Genomic DNA, 12,173 nt, shown 5'->3' on the forward strand with positions numbered 1-12,173 from the left:
AACATCCTAGAAGGGGTTGTGGTCCTTCATGGAAAGCTCCACGAAATTCACATGAAAAAACTAGATGGAGTTGTTTTCAAGGTGGATTTCGAGAAAGCGTACGATAAAGTCAAAGGCCTTTCCTTCAACAGGCCTTACGTATGAAAAGTTTTGATGAAGCCTGGCGACGCCAGGTAGAATCTTTCACGCAAAAAGGGAGTGTTGGAATTAAACTGAATGACGACATAGGTCATTATTTCCAGACACATAAGGGCATGAGACAAGGGGATCCGATGTCTCCTATTTTGTTCAACATTGTAGTTGATATGTTGGCAATTCTAATAGGAAGGGCTAAGGAGGCTGATCAGGTGGGTGGCTTGGTACCTCATCTAGTGAGGTGTGTCTATCCTACAGTACGTCGATGATACGATCATCTTTATGGAGTATGACTTGGCAAAAGTGACAAATATGAAGCTGGTGTTATGCTTATTTGAACAATTGATCGGGTTAAAGATTAATTTTCACAAAAGCGAATTGTTCTGTTTTGGAAGAGCCAATGAGGAACAAGAGGCTTATAGGCAATTGTTTGGGTGCGAATTGGGGACTTTATCTTTTATGTATTTAGGTATACCAATTCACCATCGTAAGCTGACAAACAGAGAATGGAAGTGTATCGAGGATCGTTTTGAGAAGAAACTGAGTTGCTGGAAGGGCAAGCTCATGTCATACGGAGGCCGATTAATTCTGATTAATTTGGTTCTCACGAGTATGCCTATGTTTCTCTTGTCTTTCTTCGAAGTCCCAGTTGGAGTTAGGAAAAGGCTCGACTTCTATCGATCCCGATTCTTCTGGCAAAGCGATGAACTGAAAAGAAAATACAGACTCGCCAAATGGGATATTATTTGTCGACCGAAAGACCAAGGGGGTCTTGGCATTGAAAATCTTGAAGTCAAGAACAGATGTCTTCTCAGCAAGTGGCTGTCTAAATTATCTGTAGAGACTGATGCCACATGGGCGCAGATTCTATGTAGTAAGTATCTTCACTTCAAAACTTTGTCCCAGGTGACAGCGAGGCTGACGAACTCGCCTTTTTGGAAAGGGCTTATGAGAGTCAAATTAGCCTTTTTCAATAGGACAAAGTTTATAACCGGCAATGGCGCTAACACGTGATTCTGGGAGGATACTTGGCTCGGAGAGACCCCCTTGCGCTTCAATACCCGTCTGTTTATAGTATTGTTCAACGACGTGATGCTTTCGTTGCAACGATACTTCAGTCCATCCTCCTTAATATTCAGTTTAGGAGGACGCTAGCCGGTAATCATTGGGAAGTGTGGCTCCATTTAGTGAGTAGACTGATGGAGGTTCAGATGTCTCAACAGCCCGATCAATTACGCTGGAAGCTTACTAGGTCTGGAGAGTTTACAGTTAAATCAATGTATCTCAATGTTATCAATTCCAGCCCCATTCCTAGTTCCAAATATGTTTGGAAAGTCAAAGTCCTTTGAAAATTAAAGTGTTTATGTGGTTTGTACATAAACAAGTCATCTTAACTAAGGACAATTTGGCAAAGCGTAACTGGACAGGACCTACTAGGTGTAGTTTTTATAATCGGGATAAAACTATCAAACACCTTTTTCTTGATTGCCCATTGGCCAAAGTTCTATGGCGGACGGTGCACATAGCCTTTAACATTACTCCTCCGAATTCTGTCAGCACATTATTTGGAACGTGGCTTAACGGGATAGAGTCCGAAACAGCGAGACACATTTGCGTAGGAGTATGTGCTTTATTGTGGGCAGTCTGGAACTGCAGAAATGATTTGGTTTTTAACAGAACAACAAATATTCATTTTTTGTAGGTTATCTTCCGAGCCACTGCGTTAATCCCTATGTGATCGCTACTCACTCCGACGGAGGCCAGGGAGCGTTTGGTTACTGGATCTATCCGATGGGAGATGGTAGCACGGGATATTTTCAACCGATTTGGATGGGGTCATGTAATAGGATAGGCAATTAGTTCTCCTATCTTTCTTATGCCAGCCGGTTGTGGCTTTTTGGCTAGTTTGTTATTGGCTCTTTGGCTCTTTGTGAGCTTTCCTTTACTCTCGTTTGAGACTTTAAAACCTTGTTGAACCTATCTGCTTATTTATAAACTTGACCGTATGCATCGTTCCGATGCAAAAACCAGGGAGCCCCCCTTTTCAAAAAAAAAATGTATTGTATGGACTTGGTTGGTGCTTTATCTATAAAGTGGTGGCAAAAAACTAGTTAGAGAAATCTTATAAGTACGATTGTGCATATATATGTAGGGTATGCATATGAAGAAAAACAACCTACTATTCATTGGAAGGATTAAAACACAAGAAAGGCAGGGAATGCATGTTATCGTTTGTACATTCTGGTATCACTTATAGGGACAAAACAAAAGCATAGCTATACACGATGGTAGAGATAGTGTTGACGTCTCTGCAGTATTATTGCCTGTTTTACCTCTAGACGTGACATTCCTTTCTATCTACGTAGATTCTAGAACCATATGTATATACATCTTCACGAAGAGATGGCTTTACCTCTAGGGCCTCCATGTTGGCAGAAATTACATGCAGCGGGGCCAAGGGATGGCTGATCTCACAGCCTTGAACCTGGCCTTATTCATTCACCCATTTAGATTTCAGATAAAATATAAAAATATATCATATATATACACACGTCATCATGCAACCTAGCTTTCCATAATTAAGCCAAGCAAGTCATCCATGCTAAGGTAATTGGTTGGTTGCTAAGCATGCATGTTTGCATCAATTGGTACGTGTTGCTGAACATGCAACAAAATTATACAGCGAACCAGCATTCCTGATCTCTCTGCTCATTTTTTTCCTTGCAAATCATATATATAAGGGTAGGGGCAAGCAAACATAACCATAGCAGCTTAATTGCTAGTGTGCCGATTAATGCTGTTTCAGCTGCTATGGCAATTAAACCTCTTCCTCAAGCGTTGAGGTGGCTCAGCATCCATGGAGGCAGCCCTCCAATACGAAGCTGAGCCTGCTGCCCCGGCGCTGCTGCCGCCGCTGCTGCCTCCCCACCCATCGTCACCGGCGGGTAGCTGCTGCATACACAAGAAGATGAACTGTACATGTTATTACATGTACGCATAGTATCTTAAGTGAATTGTCAATGTAGGCATGTACATACCAAATGTTCTGTTGAGGGGCATGGGCCTGCTGATCCCTCATCATGAAACTGGAAGATGATGAGCTGGTCTGGGCTTGAGGTTGGTTTTGGGTATGGGCATGGGTTTGGGTCTGGGCTTGGTGCTCCCACTGCATTTGTTGTTGTTGCTGCTGCTGCTGCCTGCTGGCCGCCGCCTTCTGCCTCTCCACCAGCTAGAGAAAATTGAAGGATTAGATCAGCAACGGGCAGTGTTTAAGTAATTATAGGTGCTTTGTTTGGCAGCTTAATTACTTCCTTCTGTAGGGCCTTGTTCTCCTCCTGCAGTGACCTCTCCTGCAGCATGCAACAACAGTATGAGATGAAACTAGCTATATCATAATGGAAGGCGGATCGATGATAATAAGTTTGGTTGTTACCTTCTTCTGTAGCTCAGAAATGGACTCCATCATAAGATGGCTCTGCAAATAGAGGCAAGTTTGCAGTTACAATTGATCGGAAACTTTATCATTGGAAATTATATGCCAGATAATAACATTCTCAAAAGTCCAAAAGGAAAGGGTTTGCAACAGAATGCAAGGACCACATTCACATATGTAATGCTGGCATCTGACGTCCACCTCAGTCCAGTTAAGACAATTCAGGTGGGCTACTGAATCTTAGAAAATAACAACCTTTCTCGATCGGATGTGCTTCAATGAACTCTCCAGCTGCTGCTCCAGCTGTTGGAGTTCTTTGAGATTCAGAGAATCCAGATCCTCTCCCATGAGGTGCCTGCAGGATAATATAATCCAGTTACTTTAAATCATCTTAATTCAGCAGCTCATACTGCAAAATTATATGCTAGTTCCACAATTACTCAGAATTCAAATCTCAATTCAATACTCATTATTACTTGTGACATTTTTGTATGGTCTCAATCTTCGCCTTAAGTTTCCTGTATTCGTGGCACCAATTTCCCTGTACAGGAAAATTATTTTCTGTCAGAGGTAGGCAAGTACAAGAATGGACGTAACTAAGAACATCTTTTACCGCTATAGGGAACTACCACTATCAATATGCTTATTTAATGTGAGTAGATGGTAAGGTAATGTGAAAACGAACAGGAAACTGTTGACAAACTACTCCCTCCTTTGTTTATAAGGTGTAAATGCATTTTGAGTCTAATTTTACAGTGGTCTAATTTCTAGGTCGCATAACTCATATGATTGATCTAGTTGATGGTCAATGGGAATCCCAAAATCCATGCGCTCCTTATAGACCTGGAAGGAGGGATAAATAAGGCTTCCATTTTAGGAGAAGTTCACATTTACCTTCGGGCACTCACACTTGCATTTTTTTCACGTCACTTCTTGCATTTTGTCGCTAACAATGATACTAGAACAGCAGACATGTAGGAATAGCAGAAATTTACCATAAGATGCTCTTAACTATTATAACAGGTTTCAGCCATTGAAGTGCAGGAACACCTTAATAATGTTTCTGATATTCAGTATTATGAAGCAGCAGCATCTACCAAACTAGTCCTAGGCTTTTTCTGTAAAGTAATCATTAAATCATTGCCTAAAACTATGTTTAGGTTCAATGTGTAGAAAAAATTAAGTAAAGAAAAGAAAATCAGTACTCGCATGTGGATCTGAGGTACTAACAGCAAATACTTGACGGATTTGATTTATTTGGATGGAGCGAAGAGATGGACGTTGCAAGTGAGGAAAATAATAAAAAAATAGAAAATGTGGAAAAATAAATATATTACGACATCGACTTTGAACTTTTTATATCATGGTCATAACAAAGTTTATCTGAGAATTTTAGGCTCAGCCAAATTCATAGTCATCAAGCCATGTCTACTTGTTTACCGTAAAATATATTGGGTGTAAACCGGATTTAATAATCCCCCTCCCCCCATATCCCAATCAGAAAATAACCACACACAAAAAATGGACCCTTCAGAACATATAGCGTCAAAAGTTCACACACCATACAAAATTAAAATGAAAAACCTATAACCAAATGTAGTTGTTTTATTTTAGGTATTTATAAGCAAAATAATCCTGCCCTTTCTTAATCATATAGTTGATAGCAGACAAAAATATGGTAAGAACGATGGTCGATATTTTCATTTTATAAATTACTTAATTTTTGTGAAGATAAAAAAGCTTAATGAAATAATAATACACGGAGGGGTATCTTGCTGCTTAAAAGCATAAATTAGCTTGCGTCCGTAGCTTTCTCAGCCATCTTCTACTTCAATAACCTTCTCTTACAAGCCAAGTTCATGTAAATTCCATATGTGTACAAAAACATATGCAACTGTGTCACCCGTGGTTGGTTTACAATGGTTATGAAAGGGCCAAATACAAGAAATGTGAATACAAAGGCTATTTTGTGAAGCTTAGGTAGGTTAAGTTTGTGGCAAAAACATATAATTTTGATTGATTTGTTAGTATCCTATAATGTATACATACAATATTTATTTTACAGAATTTATAGTTAAAAATATTGTCTGTGATGTATTTATGATTGATCTAGAGGAGATGCTAATTTCATATAATTTCATGCATCCCATATATTGTGTATTATATACTGCATGCTATGACTATTTCTATGTATAGTGGACATCATTCAAAGATGATCAATACACATGCCCATCAATGATCTCTTCGTTCATTTACCTAGGTGGCCGAATTTAATAAAAATGTGAAGGAGGATGATATCCAATACCAGTTTAGCAAACTCTTCTAGTGTTTACTAGGTTCTTTTCATCCTTACTAAACGATCTTATCTGCCGGTAAGTTTGCAACTAGAAATTCATTCCCACTTGTATTTAACATAGGTTGCCGAACTAGAGCATCCACACATTACAAGTTTTCTTGGTGAGACAAAATCCGAGATGAAGGGGATTAATCAGTTTAAGGACATGTGAATGCTACACATTTCGAAAGCTCATCTGTGGGTCGACAAAACCCCTTTTCACTTGAGGAATGTTAAGCTATATAGTAGAGTATCCTAAAGAAATGTAATTTAAAGTCATTAACAAAAAATGTAAGGTGATTCTGAATTTCTCAAAAAGTATAATTATTCATAACTAACTTTCTCTGTTTGGACAATCCAACAACAAGAAGGTTAATTCAGATATGATGTTTATGTGAAGGAGATGTGCTGAAATGCTTGTGCAATGTAACATGGGCAACCTCCCCGATTCAAAATATATGAAAGCAGCAAGAGTAATCATCATAATAGCGAAAGCAGCAAATTGCTTATACCTCACTTTCAGATTCAGCTGAAATAAGAGCCTTTTCAGCATAAGAGTAGCGCTCATAACGTTCAAGAATTTTGTCCATGCTGCAAGGAAAACTCACACCATGTCAGTCCATGCCTTTTGAGGACAATCAAATCCCGGTCATTTGCAACCCATAATTAGTAGTACTAATTAGTACAATGCTTAAGAACAATTATTTGAGTACTAATTATGCCTTCGAAAATCAGTACAAGGCTTAGCATTGTATTGGAGTACAATGCTTGGCATCCTTCTAATTCGGAAACCAGCACTAAGAAGCATACCCAAGTTATTTTTGCAAGAAAATATAATAAATGCAATAGCTTATCACAAACCCCAAAAAAAAGAGCCACTATGCCATGGCCCGAGCAATGAAAAATAAGAAATTCCCAACAAACTCCAGATCTGAAGTTACTGTTTGGACTGACAGTGCTCCTTTACTGTTCAAAGTGTTGTAATATCAGTCTTGATTGCCTTGGAAACAGGATGCCAGCTTCAAAGAGTGCACACACAAAACATATATCTCACCCATCTTTAAGAAAGCAGTGAAGCTGTATAGAAGAACCATGAATCCTTGATAAAAGGAATACATATAGCACACATGTGATATCAAGGTTTGTTGATAATGATTGAAGCATTACAGGACATGCATGCATGATGCTGTGGCAAGAAAAATTTATCAACAATGAGTTGAATGGATGGCTGTAGCAGCAGTACCGCGGGAACTGGATTGCGATCCTAAACTGAACAATTGTAGAGGAACCTTATAGAGCTAGCTACTTCTGTTCTTGTAAAACAGCCAAGGTGATAGTTTGCACCAGCCCCCTTCGTAGTTTCATACATAGAGAATATTACGTACTGTACTATATGCAACAAAAGAAGCTCTTAATCCGTATGTTTGTACGTACGGTCAACACAATATCCCACCATCTTGAACCTCACTGGTTTTGGCACACGAAAATATAGACTATAGAGATGTGCAGCCTATTTATCTGGATTATATAGAGAGAGAATTAGTGAAGGGGTTCCAGAAGCCTGAAGCATTAATTCCTTTAATTTTCCCAGAGAGAGGCCAGGTCGTCTTGTATATGTGGCACGTAGGTACCCATGCCTTATATAGACCATATATCTCAAAGAGGGAAGAAAGAGATGAGACGCAACGGACATATATGTATATTGGAAATAAAGCACTTGAAAACAGGCATAAAAGTGCCGACATACATACATGCATACTGTTACCGTACGTACGAGTCGTTGTACAACACAAAACTGTTGTACACGGAATTGAGAGGGGCTAAAGTATATGTTGTGTTACAGCAAATAGTTTCATCATTAGCGATTTACATCGTACACCTTTATTTCTCTCTTCAATAGAAGATTGCGAATTGCTCCCTATCAATGAACAAAGCAAAGATCCAGTACTACTATACTGTATCTAGCTGTGAAGCTGGTCTATCTTATTTCTACCAAATAAAACCGAGCTAGCAAAGATTGACCTAGAGGGTAGGGGTAGCATCAAAGAGGCAAAGAGGGAGAGAAATAAATAGGAGTAAGAGGAAAGAGAAGAAGAAGAAGATCAAAGAAGAGCCAGATCCATCTCACTGCTTGGCAAGAACTGAAGAAGAGTAAGAAGAGGGATTTTTTTTTGGTATAGTTTAACAAAGACGTACGTAGCGATGTACCATGCATAAGTCGGGTTCACTGCATGTCTAGAGAGGCAGAAGAAGATGCGAGGCGATTAATTCACCGAGCTCCGTGCATTACATGCATGTCTGTCACTGGCTCACTGTCCAGCTCACTTCTTGGAAGCTGTGATTATTATTTGATAGCTTAAAAAACACCCAAAAAAACGCATGTGATTTTTGGTCACAAGAAAAAGCCAAATCACTGGACGGGAACTAGAAAGCGAATAAAATACTCCTTGTAGTACAATCGAGTCTAGAACGATGTGGATGAAGAAAGGGACAAAAATCATCTAATTACGCGCGGGGGCTGGGGCTCAGTATAATATAATCTGCCTTCTCGTGTCACATACATATTGTCCTAGGCGGGGTATAGGTGAATGTGAATTAAAGAAAGAAAGGCGGCCGTGGATCCCAAAAAAGGAAAGGATCAGTCGGAGGCAAGAGGAAAAGGCAAAAGTGGGGAGCACGAGAAAGGAAATCCGAGAAGACGAGCCAGCTAGTGAGTGAGGACTGAGGAGAAAATCAAATCGTTACCCAAAATAAGCTAGCAACTGCAGCAGCAGCATAAAATCATCGCCTGTAGCACACAAACTCAGAATATGCAGGGCTGGGGCTAGCAGTAGAAACAAGTGAGGAAGCACATGCGGTACGGACACCAAACCGATGAGCACATGGAGATGGATCGATGCCAGAAATGGCAAAACCGACAGGGAGCTTTTCCGGCGCCATGGCATCAAAGGCCAGAAACGGCAAGAGCTACGATGCAGCTGGCGGAGGAAGAGCGGAGCGTACGGCGAGGTACGGTATTACCTCCCTCCCTATATGTATGTGCGATGCAGCAGCGGCATGGGCATATATATAGCAAGCAGAGGCAGAAATGGAAATGGATCGAGATGGAAGCTAATATAGGCGTGGGTGGGGAGCTACCTGGAGTCGGTGGCGTACTCATAGAGCTTGCCTTTGGGGGAGAAGACGATGACGGCGACCTCCGCGTCACAGAGGACGGAGATCTCGTGCGCCTTCTTCAGGAGCCCGTTGCGGCGCTTGGAGAAGGTCACCTGCCGATTTATCTTGTTCTCTATCCGCTTCAGCTGCACCTTGCCGCGACCCATATCCTGATTTCGCGATCTAGCTGTCGGCTCTTGTGTCTATGGCGCGCACGGCGGCCGGGGTGGGAGGAGGCGAGACGTCGCTGGCTCGCCGCGGCGGTGAGGGGAGATGGGATGCAGCTTTAAAGATGGGAGAGGAAGAGGATGGATGGATTTGTGGTGTAATTGGGGGAGGGTGCGATCGAGTGTGGTTCCGGCCGCGGTATGCTGTCGAGCGTCTATTGGCTGAGACGCCTAAAATGGCCCCACACGCTCAGTCTCAGTCTCTCTCTCTCTCTATTGTGTTTATAGTGGTAGCAGCAGCGGCGGCAAGCACATAAAAAAATGGCAGCGCAGGTTGAACTCCTCCATCCATCGCCCGCTTCCCATGTGTGATGGGTCTGCACCTCGTACGGTCGAACCCAAACGCAGGCCAGCCCCTCTTCACTTCCTTTCCTTTCTAAATCTGCCTTTGGGTATCTCCGCTTTCTTGTCTCTTAGGTTGGTCCCTCTTTCTCTCTCTTGACTGGAACCTATTTGACTGGTGGGGAAATCACATAAAGTTTTTTCCCCTCATTATTACTTTGCTCTATTCAAAATATGACCCTTTTAAGTTTGACATCACTAAATAGAGCTAAATGACAACATTTAACTTCAACAAAGTACTAATTAACGTAGTATGGCTAGTAGCAAGTACATACATGTAACACGTGTTCAACAAAAATTCAACAAAATACTAGCATATTATGAGTAGATACCATGCCTACTAACTAAATAATTTAACAGTTGGAATTAGAGTCGTAGTCTGGAGTATCAGAACCAGGAGTGCCAACAGGCCTGTAGTACATCATGTTCTTCTCACAATCATAATCGAGGTAGAACGCTGCCCTCTCTTTAGCTTCCATCCCATAGGCACGTGCAAGGTATCTCCAACCAGGGAAACCGAAATAGGTACGGTGTGTCTCGTTGGTGAGAAGGCAAGTGAAGTTCTGAGTCGTTTGCATCTTCATGAGGGTGCACTGAAATTTGATAGTTGCATCAAGCTCAACGTTGAACCTCTCTAGGAAGTCACTCCTTGCCCGCAAGGGATGAATTGAGAAAAATTAAAAAGAAACTTCAATCAAACAATTTTGGTCGCAACTATGAAACTCAGTCACAACATGTTGAACAAAAATATACCATTGTAGTTACGAATTCATCTAGAAGATCTACGAAGAACTTCTTATTCTTTTGGCATCTGATGGCCCCACAGGTGGCATCTGATGGCCCCACAGGTGGCACACGAGGGATCAATTTCCTGCATTCATGTTGAAAAAAATAAACAAACATCAGGTATATAGCTAGGTAATTCTTTGGATATTCAAAAATTATAGTAATTAAATAGCGCTACAACCATGCATATAGTTCAAATATAAAATACATATAGCTAGGGCATTGGATAATTTAAATAGTCTAGTAAACATACGGTGAAACAACCATGCATATAGTTCAAACATAAAACACATACGGTTGGGTTCAGTGGATAGTTTAAACACTAGTAATCAAATAGTGTTGCGCATATATTTTAAATACAAAACATGCATAAAGTTAAATAGTATGTACGGTCAACTATAACAACTGATAGTTAAAGTAGCTACAGCAACTAACCCTCCCCATCTAGCTAGTGGGAGTCACACTCTCATGTCCTAGTCAGAGTCGTCATCACCCCCCCCCCCTCACGCCGGAGGGGCCAACCACGTGGTCGTCCCTTGTAGACCTATCACCGGCGCGTGATAAGGGGTCAGCTCATCCTCCTCAGACTCCCTCGCAAGCGCATCACAATGTATGTGATCGTCCGTCACCTTCTTACTGGCTTTGTAGGCCATGAGCAACATCTTATTGTGCCCCATGACACGAGGATTCGTGGAGAGACGCCTCACTTTAGGGTCAAAGTACTGCATCTCGACCTCGAGGTGCTCCTTCTCCTTAGCCTTGGAGCATATCCTCATGTTCTTCGGCGCTAGGAAGTGTGCGGCGTCGGCGTACTCATGGAAGTTAAGATGCACCTTATCCCTAAAGAGCTTGACCGCTTTCACATCGTAGGCACACAGGGAGCTCCGGGGTGTGCTACTCCTGCAGGAGTTGTTGGGTTTCCCCGAAGAGGAAGGGTGATGTAGCACAATAGCAGAAAGTATTTCCTTCAGTTAAGAACCAAGGTTTATCTAACAGTAGGTGGCAACACATGTACAACGTTAGCAGCACCTACACACAAACAAAATAATTGCTTGCACCAAACAAAGCAAGGGGGTCGGCATCCCCTTGTTCTTGCTAGCCAAAAGGTTAAAAGTAAATAATAGTAAAGATAGCAAAGGATAATAGTAACTAGGTAGTGATAGTAAATTGATAGAAATTGTAAGAACTTATAAATATATGGAGAATGGACCCTGGGACCATAGGTTCACTAGAGGCATCTCTCTCAAAAGAAAAATAGCGAAGGGTAAACAAATTATTGTTGGGCAATTGACAGAATTGAGCATAGTTAGATCATCCAAGGCATAATCTGAAGGAAATATGCCCTAGAGGCAATAATAAAGTTGTTATTTATATTTCCTTATATCATGATAAATGTTTATTATTCATGCTAGCATTGTATTAACTGGAAACTTAGTACATGTGTGAATACATAGACAAAACATAGTGTCCCTAGTAAGCCTCTACTTGACTAGCTCATTAATCAAAGATGGTTAAGTTTCCTGACCATAGACATGTGTTGTCATTTGATGAACGGGATCACATCATTAGGAGAGTGGTGTGATGGACAATACCCATCCGTTAGCTTAGCATTATGATCGTTCAGTTTTATTGCTATTGCTTTCTTCATGACTTATACATGTTCCTCTGACTATGAGATTATGCAACTCCCCGAATACCGGGGGAACACCTTGTGTGCTATCAAATGTCACAACGTAACTGGGTGATTATAAAGATGCTC

General features: G+C 41.2%; 1 protein-coding gene across 2 annotated transcripts; it reads right to left on the minus strand.

The window, feature by feature from the left end:
* Positions 1-2,654: 2,654 nt before the first annotated feature.
* On the minus strand, positions 2,655-9,510 carry LOC780641 (MADS-box transcription factor 15). 2 transcript variants are annotated; one of them, XM_044601126.1, is made up of 8 exons: positions 9,042-9,510; positions 6,416-6,494; positions 4,045-4,109; positions 3,824-3,923; positions 3,569-3,610; positions 3,444-3,485; positions 3,174-3,364; positions 2,655-3,084 (listed from the first exon to the last, which is right to left on the minus strand). In XM_044601126.1, exons 1-8 carry the CDS (start codon positions 9,224-9,226, stop codon positions 2,967-2,969), a joined length of 822 nt encoding a protein of 273 aa, XP_044457061.1. In that variant the 5' UTR covers positions 9,227-9,510; the 3' UTR covers positions 2,655-2,966. The 2 variants fall into 2 exon arrangements, with proteins under 2 accessions (XP_044457061.1, XP_044457060.1); XM_044601125.1 differs by having other exon boundaries at positions 2,655-3,087; positions 9,042-9,509.
* Between the last annotated feature and the right edge of the window lie 2,663 nt (positions 9,511-12,173).

This window comes from Triticum aestivum, chromosome 2A, assembly GCF_018294505.1.
Source record: "Triticum aestivum cultivar Chinese Spring chromosome 2A, IWGSC CS RefSeq v2.1, whole genome shotgun sequence".
In the NCBI taxonomy this organism is placed as follows: domain Eukaryota; kingdom Viridiplantae; phylum Streptophyta; class Magnoliopsida; order Poales; family Poaceae; genus Triticum; species Triticum aestivum.